Source organism: Nelumbo lutea, chromosome 3 (assembly GCF_056320005.1).
Source record: "Nelumbo lutea isolate HS-2025 chromosome 3, American lotus-T2T, whole genome shotgun sequence".
In the NCBI taxonomy this organism is placed as follows: Eukaryota; Viridiplantae; Streptophyta; class Magnoliopsida; order Proteales; family Nelumbonaceae; genus Nelumbo; species Nelumbo lutea.
The window spans coordinates 105,717,510-105,743,740 of record NC_142686.1 but is presented as its reverse complement, the minus strand read 5'-3'; the positions used below and the strand labels follow the sequence as shown (position 1 = coordinate 105,743,740).

Below are 26,231 nucleotides of genomic sequence, written 5' to 3'. Positions count from 1 at the left end.
CGAATCAGCACTAGACATGATGGCTGCCACAAGACCACAAGGCATTAGTCCAACAATAAACAAAATGCATGTGTACACAATAGTCACAAGGCACTACACGACCTAAAAGACCGACCTACCCGGGCTCAAGCCTGCCTTCACAAGCTTCTCCTCAGCTAAGTAGTTCGAGCAATGGAAGCCTATTGATGCCCAGGACAACATCGTTTTCTGAGTCTCAGGGTCCAGCTTGGCCCCGGGTCTTGGATAGCACCCCTCCAAGCAGTGGGAAAGGGCTACCCCTCGGGGTTACGGACCACAAAGTAATCCTGCTTCCAGGCGGGAATCTTATTCGGCAGCTCGTATAAGAGCTTATAGCCGCGATGGGGGGAGAGGTAATAAAAGTGCCTCTCCGAAGGAGCCCCAGGAGCAGCGTTCTTTATGCAAAGGATAGAGGCAAAAATATCAAGGTCCAAAGGAAGGTAGTACTCGTGACACAGGGATATAGTCCCAACCATGTTCCGAACAGTGTTGGGATGAATCTGGTCAATAGTAACACTGAAATGATTCAGCACCTCCACTATCAAGGGGTGCAGGGGGAGACGCAAGCCAGCCTCGAACTGTTCTTGAAAGATCACTATATCGTTGGGACCATGCTCCCAAGGGAAGTTTCCAGTAGGGAGGTTATAAACCAGGTCCCTAGGGAGGTGAAAGTAACGGATCAGAGACCTGAGTCTCTCCGCTGTCATTAAGGAAGGGCCAAAGGTATCAGACTCCCTCCCCTAGAAGTAGACACCGTGTCGCTAGAGGCTTCCCGAGCCTCCGGGATATGCTCCCAGGCTCCTCCCGAGCTTGAGGGAGCATCATCATCCTGGCTATCGCCCCTATGATAGGTATGGCGTGGGTACCCAGACATGGCTAACAGCGATCGGGACTCACTAGAGTAAGACGGAACGGAGCATACTAAGGAACTCGAGTAGGCTAGGTAAGGAACGCGACCTCAGAATCCAAAAGATGGCATGGAGGAAGATAGGGCCAGAGGGGGCCCCCTATTTATAGCCCCCGTCCTTTCAAACTGACGACCCGGATCAAAGCAGATCCAACGGTCCGCAGATTTCCTGACCGCACGCCTTCTGAAAATTGAAGGCGATTGGCGGCACATCTTCCACGATTAAGGTAGTCGCAGCCGCACGGCGTTCAGAATTAAAGGCCACCTTAGCATGTTTTCGGAATCTAAAATTCAGGGAAGTCAGAAGATCTCTTGATTCCCGCAAATGCATTTAATGGGGGTAGTCAATCAAGTTTGAATTTCAGTCAAATCAGTCCATCGTGCTTCATAAACTCCCCGTGCTAAGGCGATACTCTTAGCCTGAGGAGTGGGAGGCAATTGATGAAGGATGATTTGACCCGATCTATGAAACGACGACAGCTCAGCATTGCGGCCCAGTACAGCTAAGTAACGGGCCCATAAAGCAGCTCGTCACATCATATCACGCAAAAGGAGGAGCTCGCCATGACGCAAGCTCTGGGTTCCCCAAGCTACCCCCAAAGGGATATTCCGAGGCAACTTTAGCTCACAAGCTAAGAAAACCAGCTCGCCCGAGCTCCCAAGCAGACAAGTCATCCCGAGGACTAATTCTACTAAGGGTACTGAAGTATTCCAAGCTCGTTGCAAAGTAGCTCGCGAGTGAGCCGCACGAGCATTCCGCAGGAAGCTTCTATCTGACAGGCCGTACCAATCAGGCTGCGCCATATCCCTTACTAACGGCGCAATCCCTGTCCTTTCGTCAGTCTGCGCCCACGTCTCTCAATAGGCGGAGGCGTGCCTGTCACCTGGCAGGTAACGGCTGTGGCAGGGGCCCAGTGGCGGTTATGCCCGATCTCACAAAAAGCGCCCCTATAAAAGCCCTCAGGTCAGAGGAGAAACTTCTTCTAGAGACCTCCAATCTCTTGAGTATAGGAAAAAAGCGCGACCTCCACTCTTAGCCTTTGTTTTTTCCTTTACTTCCTATACACAATACTAACTTAAGGATTAGAGTATTTCCATCAGGTAAATCCCCAGGAATCTTTTCTTTCATCTTCTCAGGTGCCGTTCGTTGCCAACAAGGAGCCAGTCAGCAGTCAGCTAGGAGTGCCTGGATTGCGCGACATCAGTTTATATGAATCTTAAGCAGTAGGAAATAATCCTACAACTTGTACAACATCTTCTACTTCTGATCTTGAGCCCAATAGTAGAAGAGAAAAACTTTTTTATTTAAGTAGAAGGCATAAATCTGCTACTTCTACAACAAGTTTATTTACTAAATTTAACTTTTATTTACAAGCAAATTTTCTACTTTAGGTGAGGGAACATATAATTTTGATATTTTAGCCTGGTGGAATGAACATTTAAAAAATTATCCAGTTCTCGCCGCCATGGCACGTGATCTACTAACCCCTCTGGTGTCTATAGTTCCATTAGAGTATTGTTTTAGTGTAGGTACTAGGGTGTTGAACGACAAAAGAAGCTGCATGAACAATGAAAGTATAGAGATGTGCATCTGCTTTAAGGATTGGCTGGATGCAGAAGATATATTACAAGACAAAGGAGGGCATGATATTACATCAAATATTCCACCCGAAGCAGATGATGAAAGTCATGATTCATGAACAATAGTTGACTAGTTGTATAGAATTTTTTATTTTTTTTCGAATTAGTGTAAATTTTATTTAATTTATTTGCTATTTTTTAACAATATAATTTTGTATTTTCAATTTGTAACTATATTGTATTTTTATATTTTATTAATTTATTCTATTTTCATATTTCACTCACTCAAGTATCCAACCATTGTAATATTGCATGCTTTGTAATTTGTATCATTCAAATTTAAATAAAATAAAATTCCTATTTTTCTTTTAATTTCTTATTCCATTATTCTTATTTGGTTAAGTATTTTTTCATTTATGTGTTAGATTTCTCATTTCTTAAATTTTCAAATAGTTTCCAAAGTTCAAAGGAAAGTTAAATATTTTAGTTTTACTGTTTTACACTTTTACTTTAAAAAATTTCAAAAAAAAAAAAAACAAAAATGTCAAAAAATCATTCTAGCAAGATTCGACCCAGGCCCAAGGCCCTCCTTGTGGCCTAGCCTGACGTAGCCCAAGCCCACAACCCGGCTTGCAGCCCGGCCCAGGCACGACACGGGCCCGCACGGGCTTGGGCCATGCCGGGCCAACCACCAAAATTTTCAACCAGGAGGGTGGTACGGGCCGTGCCGTGCCGGTCTGATCATCAACATCATCCCAATCCCAATTATGTGGGGGTAGGCTATAGGCATGAATCCTATTTTGACCATATGGACCGTAAAATTATTAATATTTAAATTATTTTTTACTATTTCTACCCATGTCGTTTTTTTATCTATTCAAGATCTTTTGGCCTCTTCAACGTGTAATAAATTATTTCTTTTAACTATGTAGTTGATAGCTTTCTATACATGTGCTCAAATCATCTTAACTTACCATTTCTCATTTTAACATTTATTGGAGCTACTCCTACATTTCAACATATAACTTCATTCCTAAATCCTAATCTTATCCATTTTAGTTTTTTCGCTCGTCTATCTTTGCATATATGCCACATTCATTTTCTGTACATGTTGTTTCTTGATTGTTTAACACCCCGCTTCATACAACATAGCTATAGCTCTACAATTGTTTTATGGAATTTTCCTTTTAATGACATATACAAGTTGACATACACCCCTCCATTTTGTCCATCTTGCTCTAATTCTTTAGGTGACATCATCCTCAGTGTCTTCCTTATTATAAATTATTGAACTAAGGTACCAGAAATTGTCACATTTTGTTATCTTTTGGTCTTCATTCCTAAGTGTATCTCGATTTACACTCAATTTAGTATTAAACTCACATGTCAAATATCATGTTTCAGTCCTATTATTTTAAACCTTTTGTTTCTAAGGCATTTATCCATAAGCTTATTTTTGGATTTAATACTTTATTAATTTTCATCAAATAAACCAATGCCATCGACAAACCACATGCATCATCAAACTTCTTCCTAAATATATTTAGTCAATTCATTTATGATCGATGTAAATAAATAAGGGCTAAGTGCTAAACCTTGGTGAAGACTCACCATAACTATAAAACCAGAAGCCTCTCCCACTAGTGTTCTAACATTGGTTGTTGCCCCCTAATATATTCCCTTAATTAAGTCTATATGCTTATTTAAAATTCTTTTCTTTTCCAAAAACCACTATTTTATCTTTTGAGAATTTTGTTGCATGCCTTAGATCAATAAACACCATAGGAAGATTTTTCTTCTCCTCTTTAAACTTTTCTATTAATCATCTCAAAAGAAATATAGCTTTAGTGGTTGATCTCCTTAGAATACAACCAAACAGAGTGACGATGGTTTATTAAGAGTAGAAAATGTGGATTGAATCATTAGAGACAAGAAGAGAGGACAGTTTTACATTGAAAAAATCAATGTTAACATACATAGATTATCAATGTAAAAAGTTTCTAGAATGGAATGATACATCAATTTACAATGTACAAAAGATACTACTATCAAACACGGGCAAAACTGGACTCGAGTGCAAGTTTACATCGATTCAAAGTTTACATTGCAAACAAACATAGCCTTATGAACCTGACAAAAAGAGAATGTGTTGGGCTCAGCATGATTAGGGTTTTTATTAGCTTTGATTTGATCAATTCATGGGGGGGGGGGGGGGGCGTGGCATTGGATTATTTTTTTGGATGCCACACGGTCGAGTATGGTTTTATTTGTTTGCAGAGAATGAGGTAAGAGGAGGGTAAGATAGGAAGTAGGTGAGGAAGGAGATTAGGAGGATTATTTGGGAAAAACAACTTTGGCTGTTTTGAAGCTTACACCTTGGCATAAGTGTGGTGTAAAAGAGTAATTGCAACCAATATTATTTTAATCAAAAGGACAAATGAAGAACTAACTAGGATAACAGATCTATTTATATCGAAACAACCAAGCTTTTTCCCCTCTTTATATGAGAGAATTGAGGTAAGAGGAAGGTGGTGTGAATCATATTTGTATCTGGTTCAGATTACTGCTGAATGTGTAAACAAAACAAGTACAATCTTTGTATCAGACATAAGGTTCAAAGTATCGACATGTATCGGCCCATATTGGTCGATATGTATCATTCCGGCACCCCCCGATACACCCACGCCCCTATAGTGGGTGTATCGGTGGTCTGACTGGTTCAGAGTGTGGTGAAGATCTAAACCGGCTCCCTTGAATCAGTTGGCAAAAAAAAAAAAAAAAAAAGAAAAAAAAACCACCAAAAGGAGTATCCATTCGCCCAATACGCCCATACCGACGTATCGGGTGTATCAATATTTTGAACCTTGATCAGACATGAGCACAAATTATCTTTACAAACAAATGGATGCAAAACTGTATCGAGTGTAAAGTTTGTATATAGTTTTGATGTGCACTACAAATGAAGCCTACAGAACAAATAAAAAAAGAAAAAAAGAAAAAAACTGTGTTTGGTTTGATAAATTTAACTTAAAGTGGTGCTATGGCTACATTAGAAAGCTGGCACATCTCTCCTGATGACAAAACACCATTCCTCTTGAGTTTACCATATATTTGGGTTGTGTTTGGTATCATTGTTGTTTCTATCTAAAACATTTTGAGTTAGTCGATACAAATTTACATATACATGTTATTTGTATTTATGGTTAAAATAGGTATACCTTAAAAATGCACATGTGAGAGGCTGTAGAAACATAAATTCAGGTTTTTTTTTTTTAATATTTACACACCACTAATTACCCCCTCCCCAAAATCGGTGGTTGCGGGAATTGAATCCGCCTCTATATGCTGGAACAAACCAGCTAACATACCAAATGAGCCACCCCTCAATTGGCTAATCCAGGGGATGAAGGTTAATCATTCTAACTGAAGTAAAGCTCATATGTGATATAACAATTAACAACACATATCTCTCTCACTAATTTGTCTTGATCAACCCAGAAGGTTTCAGGTAGAAACAAACAATGCAGTCATAGAAAATGAGTTTACCATACATTTCGTTTGTTATATATTATATTATGAGACGGAAATTGTCAATTATGTCCCGCAATATTTCAATTAAAGAGCTTAAACATTTTTAGGCTAGCCAGTGGGTGGTATTCATCCATCTTGTGATCATGAACAAAGCTGCATGTGGCAACAATTTGCACAGAACCCTATTATTATCTACTTTTTACTTTGTTCTTTTTAATTGTAGTTAGGGCGTGACCGCGTGATATGAGCTATTAATGGATCAAAGCCTGTATCTAACTTGGGGTTTCTTCATTTTTACTAGCTAGCAACAGCCTACAGCCATATTGTTGCTGCCTGCTGGTGCTATTATATATTCTCTATTTTGTGAAGTCAAGAGGCTAGAGGCCTAATGTAAACAACTGGGAAGATTGCAGCTGGTGTAACCCATTGCACTGTGGAAGCGATATCAGATTAGAGGATAGTGCCTCACAGAAAAGGATGGATATGCCTCGGTAGCATCCATAGGTTACAATTATATTCAATTATTCAAATGTCCAATTAGGGCAGAAAATCCAACATATCTGGAGGGTATAACCGGCTATTTAGGAATTAGGACAACTATGTAAGTGTAACTTGGCAAGAATTAGATCAACCCAAAATACTAGGCTCTCTATCCATAAAGAGTTTATCTTATTTGCATATATTCAAAGAACATACAATTGCATCTTGTATACCAACTTAAATCATGGCTAAAAAAAAAAAGATCATGGTGTAAATGTGGGGACTTGATCTGCAGGAGCTGAGAAAGCCCTATATATAGTCCTCTGTATGACATCCCTGTATGGATCCTCCTCCCTTTTCTTTACCAAATAAGACATTATGCATTCAACTTCAGATTTTATGTGCAAGTACAATTTATTAGCTTTCTCTCTATCTTTCAGTAGTATCTTCTCTCTTCCCTTTGTTTCAATTGGTTTTCCAAATAGATAGTAAAAGCGGCCTGGTATCTTTGGAAAAATTCCAGGGTAGAACATGTCCTGGTTTGCAACCTCCCCACTTGAATCATTCCTGTAACAAGAGTGTCAATCATATGAGTTTTTTTTTTTTTTTACCATTGAAGATGGATAGATTTATGGATGAATCTGGAAGTAAGGGTCAAATATGATAGGATAGAACAACATTACCTTAATCTTATAACATTTTGATTGGTTTCCTTTAACCAGTCTCTAACAAAGGGAATGCCCATTAGATCATTGTAATCAATAACGAGCTGCAACATCCAACGCAATCGATGTTAACCAGGTAGGTTAAAGTGTATCATGATCTCAATGACAAATACAGAAAATCCAGCCAAACTCCAATTTAAATGGGAAAAATGTGTGTTGGAGCGGGTAAAAGTGGTGGGCTCACTTGCCGAGCTTCCCCAAGTAACCAAGCAATATTCTACATGACAATTTAGTTGGAAGCTTAAAAACCTTCCCAACATCTATTCTTTTCAAACCCAAAGCACTTGCGTCTTTCAATAAAAGTCAACTTTGAAGAGCAAATATATATTGCAAGAATTGCACTAACATCCCATGAAAGATATAGTTCCAACCATGGGTCAGAGTATCAGTATTGAATATCGTATCGGACAACTTGGATAATGGATACACTTTCGAAATGCATGGATATAGATAAAAAAAAATGGAAACGCTTGGATATGCTAGGGAAACACATAATTTCCATAAATATATTAATAATACTAAATTTAAAATCAAACAGCGACAAATAATGTATAAATACATAGCAAGTGTATATTTAAAGGGTGTATATGAAAAATATATTACAATTAATATAACGGGATGCATGGATATCATAAAATTTTATTGATAATCATCAATCAAGAATACAAGACACATAACATATGCACATATTATATTTTAATTATTCTATCAATTATTTTCTATTTTACTATTTTTACTTTTTTACATTAACAAAAAGTAAACCAAATATTAAATTCTAAAGTGCAAATTAAAATATCAATTAATAATTTATAAAAATATATAATCTCAATTTAAAATATATCGAATCTGTTAAAATTTCTAAGATACATATCATATGCAAATTTGTAAATTTTAATTACTAAAATAATTATTCCATTATCAATGTTTTTGTTTTCTATATTTTTTCTAAAATTAAAAACCATTTTTTGATATAAATGTTGCTTATTAGATTTGATAGATTTTATTTAATATTATATTCTTAAATATTTCGTAAACATTTTTTTAATTTTTTGTAAATAGTTAATATGTTGTTATTTAATGTAATGTAAATTAAAATATCAGTTATATATATATATAAATTTTAAGTACTAAAATAAATATTCTATTATTAATGTTTTATTTGTATAAATTTCTTGAGATTAAATCATCTTTTGATTTTAGTGTGCATTTTTAGATTATTTATTCCATTATTTTATAAAATATTAATTTTGAATATTATTCATTTTAATTTTTAGTTTGAGTTGTTAAACACAAGTATGTGTTATTTATTTGGATTACGTGTAGATACTAAATTTAATAAAAGTTATTTTATCTCACTTATTAACATAAGAAGCAAAATGGCCTAGTTGTTTAAGGGTCGATTTAAGATTAAGGCATGCTGCACGCTAGGCAACCAGGGTTCAAATCCCTCTATCATCATTTTTTAGTAGAAGGGCGTGGCATATTGATGCATATCAGCCGATACAATGTGATATGGCCCGATATGCCCTTGTCAGCCCGATACACATGATTGGCAAGACACACCTCCAGTCATAGTGTATCTCAGTCAGAGAATTCAACGATGTAAAAAGACCGGAGGAATCCAATGATAAGAAAATCCCAGAAAAAGAAGGGTTCCACTATGATACATGGTACTGGATAACAGAATGTTTAAGATACAACATTATTAGATTAAAAAACTTACCTCTGCAATATCATCTTCTCCAACAACTCCAAAAGGTACAATTGTTGCCCCAAATCTAGCTGCCATTCTCACAAATTCAGGCTGATCAGGCCAAAATAACTTATATTCTTCACCCTGACAATCATCAAGGCATGTATAACCATTAGAAGAAAGATACACGAGAGCTAAAGTATAACCAAGCAATCAAATATAAACTTATGCGGGAACAATTGGGTCATTTAGTGGGCATCCATAGATGACCTAGGAATCTTCCACATAGCAACTTAACTTGGATCTCCAAGAGTCAAAAGGAGTCTCCATATTTCTCTTCCCATTCTTTCAGCTCAAAAGACCTTGCCATGCGTTCAAAATGGACCTTTTTATGGATAACTTTTATATTAAAAAATTGAAGTACCAATAACCATTATCAATTGGGCTAAACTCCAATACAAGGTCGTGTAATAGGGACAAAATGGACTTTGCAATTAAACACATGGCTTATGTAACCCAAATATGACAAGGACATGGTTGGACAAGATGTTGAATATGGAAATTACAGTAAAAAAAGTAAATATCAAGTCTGAGAGATGATACAACAGCCTTGTATGGGTACTTGGGTATCATTTCATGTGTCTGATCAAATACGTTGCCTATCTCAAGGGCAGTCTGGATTGGCCACAGGATTCCTCCACATGGGAGATATAAGTGGGGCTTGTATAGGAAAGCTCTATATTTGACCCAATTAGAGAGAATTTTTTCGTATATATATATATATATTCATATAAGTGGACATGCACATGTACGTACATAAATTCAGCATTTCAATGTCCAATGACTACATACATAAAAGAACAATAAAATGATCATTCGGGTTTGTTAAGGACATTCATTAAAAAATATGGCAATGATACGAAAACATTTTTTTAGCAAGAAAAAGGAGAAGATTTATCACAAATAACACAGAAAATCCACATACCTTGCGATGGAGAGCCTCACGTACACCACCAGGATAAAGAAGAACATATGATTTTGTTGATAACAACTTATAGAGGTTGCTAGGAGAGACAGGTGATGCACCAAAGATTCTCAAGTGATCAAAGTGGGAGAATTCTTGTAAAGAAGTTTCAACAGTCTTGGTAAACAATACTGGGTGAGCCATACCACGAACCATAACCTTCTTCTCCCTCAAGAATGCCTCAACAATGGGAGCAAGTTCCAATCCCATAAGCATGTGATAACCAATTAGTAGAATGGGCCCTTCGTTGGGAACCCCTGCAAGACCCCTCACTATCTTGCCATCTTCCAATGTTGAAAGCATCACAGAGCTTGTAGCGAAATTAAATAGTCTGCACTTGTGTGTTGACATCATAAATATTGCATAAACCCATGAAAATGTAATTGTGCTGTGATGGAAAACTTACTTATATTGTTGATTAACTGCACTTCTGTATTCTGTCATTGTAGGAGGAATAAAATCTGAGGTATAATCATGTCGCCTTGAGCGTCGGTATGTACTTGTGCCTTTAATAACAGTCAACAGATTAATTCCATCTTCCTGCACCATTTTTATGTTCATTTGGTCAGTTAAGTTCCAATGAGGTTTTATAATGAAATTGTACAAGGTTATACTCATTGGAATGTACCTCTAGATATTGTGTTACATTATCACACAAGACAAGAAGGTAAACTTGTAAAGTACATGATGCAAGAAAATTTTGGGAACCTGCCCAACTGAGGCACTACTCCGAGAGAGAGAGAGAGAGAGAGAGAGAGAGAGAGAGAGAAGGTTCACACTTGATTCTTTGCATGTAGTTGATTGTCTCTTAGGATGGACAATGTAATAGCAAGATGCTGTCAATCTAGACTATATACTAAGATGTCATAAAAAAGACAAGTATAAACGACAGAGACAATGGCGAAAGGCCCCATCCAGTAATGATTGGAACATCAAAGGTGCATTTTTTTAATCAGAAATGGTAATTTTCATTAAAAAAGAGATTTCAAAGTACAACTGTTAACCACCCCAGGGAAGGGTGTTAACCCCAAAACACTAGAAGATTGCAAGTTACAACACAGCCCAAAAAAAAATTATCCCTAATAGTCCCTTGCTTTACCAAGGTATCAGCCATCTGATTAGCTGATCTTATAGTCCATTTGAAGCACACTCCAATCTCCCTTGCTATGCAATAGATTTCCCTCACCTGATTGTATCCACCCAATTAGCAACTTACAGTCCCCTTCTACCTCAACTTGGTGGAGGCCCAACTGTTTAGTGAACATTACACCTTGAAACAAAGCCATCACCTCTGCTCTTAGTGAATTACCCACTCCTATTGATCCTTAAACAATTCAACCAATTTCAACCAATGAGTAACCTTATCGAATCAAATTAGGTCATATATGAATTCGATTCGATTATGTCGAATCTCGAATTTGAAATTGGATTTTCGAATACTGTTGACACCCCTAGTTAGAAGATTGAAAACATTGTAAAAAGGGGAACAATTGAAATAACTAGAAGGGGAAGGTGTCCAAATTATGCTATCAACGCAGAATTGATCCAAGAAAACTGATCCTAGAAGAGCATTTGTCAAGCAAACAATGCCACCAAAAATTCGTAGTGGCCATCATGCATTTTGAAAGCTGCCTTGTGGTGCTGGTGATAAGTGATAACCGGACTTAAGGTCCAACTTGGAAAAGATAGTGGCTGCCTTCAGCTCATCTAAGAGTTCCTCAATTTGTGGAATTGGGAATTTGTCCTACTCCTTCACAGTGATATGGTTCAAGGCTCTATAATTGATGCAAAATCACCATGTACCACCTTTCTTTTTAACCAAAAGGACAGGTGAGGAATATGGGCTTGAACTGGGCTGAATGTGTTGTTTCTGCAATAATTCTTTCACTAATTTCTCTATTTCAGCCTTCTAAGAATATGGATACCTATAGGGATTGGATAAATTAGACCAGAAACTGATTGATTTCTGATATAGATTCAGTAGAAAAAGAAGAGAAAAGAAGGTCACGAACAGAAGAAAAAGGGAAGAGAAGAAGAGAAGAGGAAAGAGGGAAAGAAAGGGTGCGGTTCAATAATTCTGCCGCCCCATCAGATTAGTATTTATAGTTTGCATCTTAACTGTATTGGAGTTACATAAATACCCCTTCTGAAACAGAAATAAATATAAAGCAATATGTCTAGCCTAACTACCATAACTACCATGCAATAAATATATAAAAAATATTAGTGGGACCACACACACACTAACAACTATCTCTACACTCCCCCTCTCGGGAGTAGATGTTAATCATTCCCAACTTGCGTAGATCTGTCTCCAACTTGGTCTTTGTAACCACCTTAGTGAAGAGATCAGCTAGCTGCATATCTGAGGTAATATATGGAAAACACACTTCTTGAGATGCAACTCTCTCGGATAAAGTGTCAGTCCACTTCAATGTGATTAGTTCTGTCGTGCTGTATCGGATTATGAGCAATGTTAATTGCAACCTGATTATTGCAATACAACACCAGAGGCTTCTCATATTCAACACCCGGCTTATCAAGTAAAGATCGCAACCATAACACTTCAGCCACTCCATTAGCCATAGATCTGTATTCAGCTTCAGCACTGGAGCGAGCAACGACATTTTGTTTCTTACTCCTCCAAGAAACAAGATTCCCCCCTACAAAAGAACAATACCCGGAGGTAGATCTCCTGTCATCAACACAACCGGCCCAATCAGCATCTGTGTATGTTTCTATTTTCATGTGACCGTTATTCTAGAAGAGCATACCTCTCCCGAGGCATCTCTTTAGATAGGCAAGTATCCTTTCCACTGCAAGAAGGTGGGTGGTTTTGGGAGAATGCATGTATTGGCTAACAACATTGACAACATAAGAAATGTTCGGTCGTGTTAAGCAAAGATAAAGAAGTTTGCCAACCAACCACTGATACAAAACCCTATCTTCAAGAGGCTCTCCACTTTCTGCACTAATCTTGTGGTTTAGTTCAGTGGGATTGTTGGTTGGTTTAACTCCCAACTTCCCAGTTTCTTCCAACAAATCAAGAACATACTTTCTTTGGGAGACAAAGATGCCATGCTTAGATCTAGCTACCTCAATTCCCAAGTAGTAGCGTAGTTCCTCCAAATCTTTTACTTCAAACTCTTGGTGAAGAAGTTGCTTGAGGGTGTCAATCTCACCAATGTCCATTCCTATTATTACAATATCATCAACATAGATTATTGATAAAAAAAAATATCATCAACATAGACGGCAAGAAAGGTCAAATTGGAGTTTGTTTTCTTAAAGAAAAGAGTGTGATTTGATTGAGCTTGAACATAGCCAAATTTTTCTAAAGTCAGTCTAAATCTATCAAACCAGGCTCTTGGGAATTGTTTCAGTCCATATTGTTGAAGTTTGACTTGCCCTAGAATTCTGTCTTGTTCGTTGACTGTAAAGTAAAGTAAACAACAAGTAGGAGAAGAAAGAAGAAGAGAGAAAGGAGAGGAAAGAGAGAAAGGCTGGTTCAAATTAGAGAAAGATTATCTCCCTAGATTCGGCCAGACCTATTATTATATTATTAACTTGATGGAAAAGACTTAAGTGCCCTTCTTTAAGTAAGAAACACTCGAACTAACATAACAGTACACATCAACCTTCTCAACAAGTACAAAGACCGAAATGCCCCTTCACTAACACCACTAACACTCCCCCTCAAGCTGGTGAGTATATATCATATAATCCCAGCTTGTTACATATGTAGTCCACTCTTCCCCGACTCAAAACTTTTGTAAACAAGTCTGCCCACTGGTTTCCTGTACTAACATATGCAGTTTCTATCACCCCATTCAACACCTTCTCTCTCACAAAATGACTGTCAACTTCGATGTGCTTGGTTCTTTCATGAAAAACTGGATTGGAAGAGATATGAACTGCTGCCTGATTGTTACAATAGAGCTTCATTGGAGTACTGATGTCATATCCTATCTCCTGTAGAAGGTTCCTCAGCCACACTAATTCACAAGCAGTATGTGCCATGGCCCTATATTCTGCTTCTGCACTGCTTCTTTCCACAACTGTTTGCTTCTTACTTTTCCACGTTACCAGGTTACCCCCAGAAAGGTGCAATAGCCTGTGGTGGATCGTTTGTCAGACATAGAACCTGCCCAATCAGCATCGGTGTATCCTTCTACTACCAGTTTTCCACCACTCCTGTACAGCAAACCACGACTAGGAGCTCCTTTCAGATACCTCACAATCCTTAGCACTGCATTCCAATGTGGGACCAAAGGTTTCTGCATGAACTGACTCACCACACTAACTGCAAATGAAATATCTGGCCGAATAATGGTTAGATAGTTTAGTTTGCCTACAAGCCGTCGATATCTGCCAGGGTCTTCAAATACTTCACCTATATCACTACTCATCCTCGTATTTGTTTCCATAGGTGTCTCAGCCGGTTTAGTACCCAACAACCCTGTTTCTTCCAATAAATCGAGCACATATTTCCTCTGACACAAATTAATGCCATGCTTAGATCTTGCTACCTCTATGCCCAAAAAGTATTTCAACTTGCCAAGGTCCTTTGTTTGAAAGTGTTCCTATAGGAATGCCTTCAATCTGTCAATGCCCATTTTATCATTCCCAGTCACAACGATATCATCCACATACACCACCAATATTATTTTGCCTGCTGAAGAGTCAAAACTGAAGACAGAGTGATCAACTTGGCACTGTTTCATACCAAACTTCTTGACCACCTCACTGAACCTACCAAACCATGCTCGAGGGGACTGTTTAAGTCCATAAATAGCCTTCTTAAGTCTGCATACCTTACCATCCTCCCCCTGAGCAACAAACCTTGGTGGTTGCTCCATGTAGACCTCCTCGAGCAAATCACCATGCAAGAAGGCATTTTTGATATCTAGCTGATGGAGAGGCCAATCATACATAGCTGCAAGGGAGATGACGATACGAACTGACCCTATCTTAGCAACCGGGGAGAATGTCTCTGTGTAGTCAATGCCATAGGTTTGGGAGTACCCTTTGGCAACCAGCCGTGCCTTCAGGCGCTCAACACGACCATTTGGCAAGTACTTAACACTATACACCCACTTACAACCGATAGCCTGCTTCCCGGGAGGAAGAGCGGTGAGATCCCAAGTGTGATAATGATGCAGAGCAGAGAGCTCTTCTTCCATAGCACGACACCACTTTGGAGAGGTAAGGGCTTCCTGGACATCCTTAGGAACAACCACGAAGGATAACAAAGAGATGAACTGGCGATGGGAGGCGGAGAGGTGGGTAAGTGAAACAAAATTGGAAATAGGGTGAAGGGTGCAAGTACGTTTACCTTTCCGGAAGGCAATAGGGAGATCTCGGTCGGAAGCTGGTGTCAGAGCTGGAGCTGGATCTGTCAACGGTACACGTGGACGATGTGTATACACGTGACGGATGGGTGGACGGTCAACCGACGGTGGCACCGGAGGCAAGGACGTAAGCATGATTGGAACCAGAGGAGGTGGATCAGCCACGGGAAGAGGAAGAGGAGGTGGTGATGAGGAGGAAGCAGCAGCACCGAACCCGACGAAGAACGGAGTAGACTCGAAGAATGTAACATCAGCACATACCAAGGAACGACGAGAACTGGGATGATAACACTTGTACCCTTTCTGAGTTCGGGAATAGCCAAGGAAGATACACTTCAAGGAACGTGCATCTAACTTGTCAGTCCCAGGACCCAGATTATGAACGAAGCACACACCCAAATACTCGAGGAGGAAGCGGAAACGGAGACATGTTGGGGAATAAGACACTAAAAGGGGAACGACCATCAAGGATAGACGTGGGCATCCGATTAATTAAGAAACAAGAGGTGAGCATTGCATCGCTCCAAAAGGTTTTGGGAACATTCATGTGGTGCATGAGGGAGCGTGCCGTTTCTACAAGATGGCGGTTCTTTCTCTCAGCCACCCCATTTTGTTGCGGAGTGTAAGTACATGAAGTTTGGTGTATAATGCCATGTTGGTCCAAGTATTCTTGAAAAGATGAAGACAAGTATTCACGTCCATTATCAGAATGGAAAATTTTGATGTGAACGCCAAATTGATTGCGGATCTCAGCATAAAATTTCTGGAAGATGGCAAATAATTCACTTCTTTCTTTCATTAAATAGAGCCACGTCATTCTTGAACAGTCATCAACAAAAATAACAAAATATCGGTATCCATTATATGACATCACTTTATAAGGACCCCAAACATCTGAATGAATTAAAGAAAAAAGACTCGACACACGGCTATCGACCCTAGAACGAAAGGGAACACGATGGTGTTTCCCAAATTGACATGACTTACAATCTAAAACAGAAAGTTGACTCAATGAAGGGACTAAGGACTGCAACACTTTCAACGAAGGGTGACCAAATCTACAATGCCACTGGAGAGGAGAAATGGATGACTGAAGGGCCGTCGACGTTCGTCCACCACCATCAAGATAATACAGTCCACCAGCTTCATGCCCTCCACTAATCCTCATCCCCGTCTTGAGATCCTGAAAAACACACATAGAAGGGTAAAAAGTGATGGATCACTTAGGGGACTTGGTCAGCTTACTAACAGACATAAGATTAATTGGAAGCTTAGGTACATATAAAACAGAGGATAGGGATACAGGGTCTGGGTTAACATTACCAACACCACAGATAGATGATGTAGAGCCATTAGCAAGGGTAACAGATTGTGATGTTGAGCAATGAGTGAGAGATGAAAACACACCTGGAGTGCCCGTCATGTGATCAGAGGCTCCGGAATCAATAATCCAGGGGTTGGGTGTGGATGTCAAACAAGCCATACCTGAGTGTGCAAAGGAAGCTGTGTTCTGCTGCGACTTGGACTGAACAAACCTCTCATACTCATCTCGAGGAACACTCACCATCTCCTTGCCTGGGCCATCTGAGGGAGTAGAAGGCATCGGGTCAGCTGGCCAGTTCTCTTGTCTAGAGCTGAAACTGGTGTCACTAGTCATGGCATGGTTGGCCCATGTTGAGGGAGGACCATGTAAGTCGTAGCAGTAGTTAATGGTATGTCCATCCAATCCACAATGAGTACACTTCCGTGGACCCGAGCCACGTCCTCTACCACGAACTCCCCCTGAATCTCTGCCTCCAGTACGACCACCACCACGGGTATGTGTAGATCCACCACTACCACTTCTGCCAGGCTGGGCTCCTCGAGCCCCACTTCTGCCACCTCGACCTCTCGACACTGCAAATGCTGATTTATCGGAGACATTAGAATCCATAGATCCAATGGAAGTCCTCTGAAGACGAGCAAACACCTCTTCTAAAGATGGAAGAGCAGATCCCCCTAGTATTTGAGCTCGTACTGGTACATACTCAGACTTCAGCCCCACCAGAAACCGTGTCACATCAAGTTGCTCTCGCTGTTGCTGTTGAACTTTGACATCAGAAGTGAGAGGATGATAGACATTTAACTCATTACGGATATTCCTCACACTAGCATAGTACTCCTCAAGGCTCTGACTTCCCTGTTGCAGATTGAAGTATTCCTGATACAGTTGATATACCCTAGTGGTATTATCCTAACCTGAATACAATTTCTTAGCATGATCCCACACCTCATTGGCTGTGTCAAGAAACATGAAGTTCACACTAATTTTGGGTTCCATACTGTTCCACAACCATGTAATAATCTGTGCATCTTCCTGTTCCCAGTCTTCATACTCTTGAGAATTAGCGGGGGGTTTCTCCTCTCTTATATGCTTCACTTTCTTCTTTGCCTTCAGAAAAACCTCTACAGACTTGGCCCAAGGAACATAATTCTCTCCATTCAGTTTAATGGAGGTCATTTGGACATTCAGGTAGTCAGTAGAGATCATGACACTAGGTTTACTATCACTGTTATCTGCCATTGCCGAACTCCCTTATCACTGAATTCTGAGCACTGAATTATGAGCACTACACACTACACACTACACAGACACTTCACCGAAATCTGCACACTGATTTCAACAGTAATAAATGCTGAGAACTGCAACACCACAAACCCTAATCACCGAAATCTGCACACTGATTTTAGCAGTATTAAATGCTGAAAAACTGCAACACCACAGCCCCTACTCACCGAAGTCTACAACCTGATTTCAGCGATATCAAGTGCTGAAAACCACACTTGTAACACCACAAACCCTAATCCACACTATTGCCCTTTAAACCACACACAAACCAGAATAAACCCTAGCATACTGCAATCTAAACCCATCATGCGAACTGTACTACACCTCTCATGTATTCCATAACAGAAAATATGCATAAAAAAAAACTTTACCTCATTGCCTGAAGGCCAACCATACGAAGGGCTGAGACACCACTGCACCACACGTACCAGCCCTAACTAGGGCTTAGAAACCACAACAACCAATCACCAACAACACAATCGGAGGCATAGGAACCTCCTAGGGAAGAGGGCGATCACTCCTTTTCAGCTCTTTTCCCAGTTTCCAACTCACAGCTAAGAAACCCAAGAGAAACCCTAATTCGAATGCGCAAAAGACAGAATTCTAGCAAGTCTGATTTGTTGAACCTCGCTCTGATACCATGTTGAAGTTTGACCTGCCCTAGAATTCTGTCTTGTTCGTTGACTGTAAAGTAAAGTAAACAGCAAGTAGGAGAAGAAAGAAGAAGAGAGAAAGGAGAGGAAAGAGAGAAAGGCTGGTTCGAATTAGAGAAAGATTATCTCCCTAGATTCGGCCAGACCTGTTATTATATTATTAACTTGATGGAAAAGACTTAAGTGCCCTTCTTTAAGTAAGAAGCACTCGAACTAACATAACAGTACACATCAACCTTCTCAACAAGTACAAAGACCGAAATACCCCTTCACTAACACCACTAACACATATAAAGCCTTCTTCAGTCGGCAAACCTTCTTTCCTACCTCTACACCATAAAAACTGGGGGCAACTCCATGTACACCTCCTCTTGTAGATCTCCATTGAGGAATGCATTCTTAATATCCATCTGAACCAGTGGCCATGAGAAATTTGCAGCAATGGATAATAAAATTCTGATGGTATTCATCTTGGCTACTGGTGCAAACATCTCCAAATAATCAATGCCATAAGTTTGTGTGAATCCCTTTGCAATCAATCTGGCCTTATACCTTTCTACGAAGCCATCAACATTATATTTCACTGTAAACACCCATGTACACCCAATAGGCTTCTTCCCCTCGAGCTAGTCAACCAACTCCTATGTATTGTTTTTAACAACAACATCCATTTCTACCTTCATTGCATCTTTCCACTCAGGTACTAATAAAGCTTCTTGCACTGTTCTGAGAATATGAATAGTAGCAATAAAGGCCAAGAAGGATCTATAGGATTGTGAAAGTCCATCATAAGAGAGAAACTGGGATATACAATGAGCAGTGGATGAAGTACAACGACGCTTCCCCTTACGAATTGCAATTGGGAGGTCAAGGTCATCTAAAGGTAGGGGCTGAAGCTTAGCAGTGTTAGGTATATCATCTGCAACAGTGGACTTAGTGGTCTCAGTAGTGGAGGTGGTACCTGGATCTAGAGCTGTAAAAGGAACTGGGATCGGCCTGGACTGTTGAGAACCAAAATCAACCTGTCTCCACCATATGTAAAACACCCTCAATTCCCTGCACTTCTGACAACCCTCTTCACCACTCTCCCCTTTATTGACCGGAATAGGTAATGGAACTTTTGGAGCTGAATTACCCAACTCACCACTCTCCCCCTGAGAATAAACCTTATGATAGAAGTTGCTCGATCTAAGGATGGGATCCATATCTCTCAACGAAGCCAGTTGCTACTCCTATTGATGGGTGCTAGACCAGTTGCTACTCCTATTGATATGAGTCATAAACTCTTTGCTTAAGATGGAGTATTGTTGAAAGATAAGGGAGTCTTCCAGAGGTTACTTGGGAAGCTGCTCTATCTATGCATGACTCAACCAGGCATTGCATATGCTATCAGCTGCATTAGTCAATTCATGCATGCTCCTAGGGACACTCACATGGCAGCAACAGAACGAATTCTATGTTATTTGAAGGGTTCTCCTAGAAAGGGAGTTCTATTTGCTAAGCATAGTCATATAAAACTTGAAGCCTACACAGGTGTTGATTGGGCCGGAAATATTGATGACAGAAGATCTACTTCTGGGTATTGTAGCTTGGTGGCAGGTAATATTGTTTCTTGGAGAAGCAAGAAACAATCAGTTATTGCCAGATCTTCAGCCGAAGCTGAATACAGGGCCATGGCTCATGGAGTTTCTGAGCTGTTCTGGCTTCGATCATTGATGGAGGAACTGGGTATTGAGCATGATAAGCCATTAATGTTATATTGTGATAATCAGACTGCCATCAACATTTCTCACAAGCCAGTGCAACATGACAGAACCAAACATATTGAAGTTGACAGGCATTTTATTCAAGAAAGAGTGGCTTTTGGAGACGTTTGTCTACCCTTTATCTCTTCTGAAGGACAGTTAGCTGATTTCCTTACCAAGGGCATCCCCAAGGCTAAACTTCAGCATGATATTGTCAAGCTTGGCATGATTGACATCTATGCTCAGCTTGAGGGGGAATGTAGAGAAGATGGGCCGAATGGCCCATAGACTGTTTTCTTATTTTGTCTCTTTATGTTCTTTGCTGTAATGGGCCCCAACTTGGGCCTTTTCTCTTATTTTATGTATTTTAATTATTCGCCCAACTAAGGGCCTCTCTGTAAATTACTGAAATTAAGTTAATGAAAAGGGATTAGGGGTGTAAGAGGAGGTTATGTTCGAAAATCTCTCTCTGAACCCTTATTGCTGCCATCTTCTTCTTCCTCTTCTTGAATCTTGATTTCTGCTACTCTCAATCACTTTTCTACAGCTTTTTAAACAGTCCATTCATTTCAGAAGGCTGTTTTTCTTCTCAAACATTGGTCCATGATTTGCAAATCTGTCTCTGATGGGTGTGGCAATGGTCCTTTTGGAATGTCCAACTCTTGTCAATAGGTTGAAGAACAAGAATTAGTGATTTAAAGAAGCTGGTGGTGGCCTCAAAGGAAAAATCAGAGACAGCACCAAATAAATATATATTTTTTTTCATTATCAAAGATGGTACATTTTTGCTTAAAATGCAAACTTTCTTTTAGTTTTATCTCTATTCTGTAAAAGGGTAACTCAGCTGTTCATGTGGAAGCATTACATGGTTTTGATCGTCAAGGGGAGTGGTTTGCTACCCCCCTCATTTCACTCATCTGTTTGCTACAACCCAACGGATTCTGGCAAAAAGGCTTAGTGTTAACCATTAATGTGATTGGTAGTAGAGTTATAGTCAATCTGTTTAAGTCATGTTTTTTTTAATCTGTTTTCTCATCAATGGAGGTTCAAGTTGACAAAGGAAAAAAAAGGGCATTATTCCAATGAGACATTAATTCTCAACAATTTGCTTTGGCTAATCAGACTTTAAGAAGCCATGCATTTATACCTGATTTTCCTTCTAATAGGAGCCATATGGGTCAGTATAGGGTTGCCATGGCCATGCATCAAATGTCCAGGCAATTTTGTTGATGGGTACCACCCAAGAGAAATTACTGGTCTGAGAGACTAGATTACTGCAAAAGAAGCTGATATTATTGCCCCATTTGGATTGAATTGACAGCAGTCTTTACAAGTCAACTGTTCACCAAGTGCTGAACCTATCAGAGCCCAACTTGATCATTCAAAAGTTGGATAGCCCAAATCAGCAATTAGACCAGGCAGATAGAACAATCTTGATCAACACAAGCATGTAATGTTGATTTATCCCAATGAATTGGGAAAAAAGTCTTTTATGGAAAGATACCCTTGTTAGGATTGGATGCGGTTTAAACTTAAAATTTTGAATAAGGATTTGTGACCAATCCATTATGGGTAGCTTTAGCGGCTTAGGTATATTTCCTTTATGGATAAAAATTATTGTTGGTCAGCATTAATTGCATTGGGCATGACTGTTTTAGGTGGGCACAGTTAGAAGAATCATCAAAAACATACATGTTGATAGATAAATGCTGATTTTAGAAGTTTGGGGATATGGGCATTATAAGGATTAGAAATTAAAATAAAACATTACTTGGGTAAGTGGCTATGGAGGGTTGGGAGGAGAGATGTTGTGTGGGGAAGGGGGATGATATACAAATATGGTGTGGCAAGATTTCAATGGCATATGAAGGAAGTTTCATCTTCATATGGGGTTTATATTTAGAAAGGAATAATGAAGTTTCACATAGTATTTGTGGGTTATGCCAAATTTGTTGTGGGTTGGGTTGCTTGACTTGAAGAACTTCAACTACATTGAGCTTGTCTTAGGGTTTGGGCCCATTGAAAATTTGACAAATTCCCAACCCAACCTGATTCAAGTTGCACTCCTAATTGTGCGTGATGGGAATAGAGCAAGGTTTTTGGAAGATGATTGGTGTAGGAAAGGTAGACTTTGTGATATATGTCCAAGATTGTATAGACTTGACTCAAAGGGAATTTCATTCAGCCAATCCTTTGAAAAAGGGGAGATCGGATTGTGCAATACTTGGTATTTGGGTGTCCACTGCTAGAAAAAGAATTGGAGAAATGTTCTATTTTGTTCTCAAAATGTTGGAAATGAGATTTCCATGTGTTCATTCAAAGCCAAATGTACTCAATTTTACATTCTCTTTGTTAATAAAAGTTATATTTTTCATGAGGCATGCTTTCTACAATTACTTTTCTTTATAATTGTTTAGTTCATAAGCAATATTATAGGGAATCCAAATGATAGGTGAGACTTACCATGAGAGATCTAGGTAGCCCAGTTTCTTATATACCTAAAGTATCCTGACTAAGGGTGAGCCTGGACTACTCACCTTAAAGGTTAGCACATGGATGGTTTCCATAGAGAAGAGTGGTGTGATCTCAACCATTGAAGTGAGACTTCAAAATACCATGTGGGTGTGATTGGAATACACATTGATATGATTTAATTCAGAGACTGATTCATGTAATAGTGGCGTGATCTCCATCACTGTTACATGCATGAATCTCTTATGCAAAGTCTTTTCAGTCCTTGGACCTAAAGAGCTCCAGGATTGTTGGGTTATGATCAGCCACAAAACCACTTTGATATACCATGAGGATGGTTGTTGATGACCTATGGCTATGGGATTCTGTATGTTGGGTGTTTGTGAGTGATTCTATGGTTCTGCGAATGTACTCTACATCCTCAGACACGAGGAGAGTGTCACTGCCAAGGAGTTGATTCAAATTAGGACTTTAGCCAAGAGTCCTAGTTGGACTCTTGTAGAGGAATCCACAATGACACTAGGACTCTTATATGAGTCCCTGGGTAACACCGGAATGAGTGCAGGGGAATCCTAGTTAAACTGGAACTCCTGGGGAGATATCCTGGTTGCACTAGGGCTCTAATATTCAGCTCTCAGAATACTCTGGATGAATATGGAAGGGTCCTTGTAGCAATAGGACTCTCAGGAAAGTTTCTAGAGCTTGTCCTGCAATGTCCTGATTGAACTTAAAATCCCTACTATACCTGGGTTATTAAATGCTAGCAACTATCTTGAAATAGTTTCAAAACAAGAAACTGAGTTTCAGGAGGTTTCCCTGTCAAAGCAAAACAGTTGTCCCATATGATGGTGGCTGGTTGAGAGTCTTGAGACAATGACTCTTTGTGTGATTTCCCAACCAAATTCAGATGTTGTTGTGTAGAAGGATTGAATTATCTTTTCCCTTTGAATGTAGGGTACATTATGATAATTTCCAGGACTTAAGAACATAACTGCAAATGTGTAATTGGACCTCTTTGCAGTTTTAAGAAGCCTTTCTAATCCTAATCACAAATTGAATAAAGTGGATGGAAGGCTCCAATTCAAGAGAAGATAGACGTAGTATTTCCTAGGAAACCCTAATAGGATCTCATACCCCCTTAGAACCCTGCTTCTCATAATATATAAGATAATTTAAGAGTTCAAAGAGCAGAATTCAACCAGCCCTATGGAAGAGTTTGATCTGCTCAAAGGAGCAGTGTGACTTCCATTGGAGGAATCAAATTGGCCAGTTGGGTTGAGAATATAAGCTGAATTTTCCATAAAAAAAATCAGAATTAAGAGCTGAATATTGGGCGATTTGCAGGTATGAAATAATTAAAAAAAAAACAATCAGATGCTCCATGGTGATTTTGGGATTATAATGAATCAAATCAACTTTATTTCTTGCAATTCCACTTTCACAAAATTGCAGGTGACAAACATCAACACGTGTAAAGGTGGAAGATGGGAAGTTCTCTATCAAGTATATTTATGCAGCGGTAATTGAAAATCAGGTAGAAAAGTCCAATAATTAAGGGGTATGGGGAAACTCAATCCCACCAAGGGTTAAAGAGTTCACATGGCTTTAGCACCAAGCAGTATTCTAACAGTAAATCATCTGAAATCAAGGGGGGTTTCAGCAGCCAAGTATTTGTTTTATGTGCAAAGAGAAAGAGTAAGATGTGAAACACTTATTCATCCATAGTAGCACATCAAATTTGTGTGGGTGTTCTTTTCCATGCTACATTCAAAAACCAGATTTTTAATTGCCAAGAGAGGTTTTTCTTCTTGACCTAATACTTTTGGTGGTAAAAAGGTTAATCCCTTGGAGCATAAACCATTTGCAATCTGTTGGGACATTTTCAGAGAAAGAAATGGATGCATATTTGAGGATACAGATCAGTAAGAATAGGGATGCAAATGGAATCGAATCCGATCTGATAGCAGAACCCGGGATCTGATCCAATCCGAAGATCCAATTGGATCTCCCAAATGGTGTTTCGAATCCAAATTCATCAAGGATGTCAGATATCCGAATATGATCCGATCTGATTCAAAGTATGAAAAATCTAATAAATTATTTAAAGAAAAAACGTAAAATATTTATACAAAGAAAAACAAAAAAGCATAAGTATTTTGTTCAACTATTTTCATCATACATATTAATATATACATGTCTTTTTATAAGTAAATATATAAGCATATTTTCATCATACATATTAATATATATTACAAAAATTGCAATATAAGCATATTTATAAATAAATATATTAATATATACATGTTTTATAAGTAAATATGTGTATGTGTGTGTGTATATATATATATATATATATATATATATATCTGTGTGTGTGTGTGTGTGTGTGTCGGATCGGTTGGATCATTTGCACTTCTAAGTAAGAAGTACATTAATTGCTAAAATTTGCTCTTTGAATGTGAAGGTCATTAGCTCATCCAAAATTTGAAGATACTAATAGAGAAACATCAGGATATAATTGCACCACTTTTAAATGATGGGATTCATTGATTTTGAAGATACAAAATCAAAATCTTGAGCTTATCATAAGCCCTACTGTTATCTGAAAGCTAGTGATCTAAATACCAAATTAAGACAGCTTTCTGTAGCATCCCAGATACAACGTACATCTATGGAAAGATAAGAAAAATAGAGAAGAACCTCACCTACCAATAATAGAGTATGACCATTTTCCTTGAAGTAGCGAACTTTGCAATTCTGCAATGAGGTTGAAAGCCGTTGAGCTTCAATTCCACTGGGTAGCATATTATCCTTCCCACTAAATACAAAGCATGAATTAAAAAAATAATATCCAAGAGAAAACAAACCATAATAACCAAAACAGAAACTCCTTATAATATTTTAAGGGAATTTTTTGATGTCTAATGGAAAGGGAAATTTTTTATTCCTAATGGAGATGCAATAAATATATCTAAAAAACAATCTGACAGCCAAACTCAGAAACAAAAATAGACAGCATACTACATCTTGAGAGTATAAATTAAACACCTGGCAAGTACTAGTACTTCAGCTTTGACAGCATGAAGACGAGAATTAGCATAAGCAGCACCTGAATTGAGCAGCTTAAGTTTCCACAAGAGAGTCTCCTTAGGTATAATATCAGCCAAACCCTGCAGAAAATAGACAATAGTATAATTCACAAAGGTAATAGTATATATATATATATATGTGTGTGTGTGTGTGTGTGTGTGTGTGTGTGTGTGTGCAAAACTATGAAAATCAAAACATGGGTTCACAGATATCATAATAAAACACCATGTAGCATAAGTTTACATGTGTTCAAATGAAAATGTCATGCCTAACAGCCTAAGAAGTATTATCCACAGGTTTGGAAATGCAATTAAGGAGGACCTGATGGATGCTCACAAGGAATTCTACGAAAG

The 26,231-nt window shown here is 38.9% G+C and overlaps 1 protein-coding gene across 4 annotated transcripts in view; it reads right to left on the bottom strand.

Moving 5' to 3' along the window:
* Positions 1–6,687: 6,687 nt before the first annotated feature.
* The window catches only part of PES1 (Esterase/lipase/thioesterase family protein), an 82,273-nt gene continuing 62,729 nt past the window's right edge, over positions 6,688–26,231 (bottom strand). For 3 of the 4 annotated variants that reach the window (XM_088978120.1, XM_088978121.1, XM_088978119.1), the window contains 7 exons: positions 25,837–25,958; positions 25,498–25,606; positions 10,366–10,499; positions 9,921–10,290; positions 8,966–9,079; positions 7,201–7,286; positions 6,688–7,084 (listed from right to left, as the gene is read on the bottom strand). In XM_088978120.1, coding sequence (XP_088834246.1) covers positions 6,781–7,084; positions 7,201–7,286; positions 8,966–9,079; positions 9,921–10,290; positions 10,366–10,499; positions 25,498–25,606; positions 25,837–25,958 — 1,239 coding nt within the window. In that variant the 3' untranslated portion in view covers positions 6,688–6,780. The remainder of the gene's footprint in view (positions 7,085–7,200; positions 7,287–8,965; positions 9,080–9,920; positions 10,291–10,365; positions 10,500–25,497; positions 25,607–25,836; positions 25,959–26,231) is intronic. The other variant, XR_016109911.1, reaches the window with a different exon arrangement.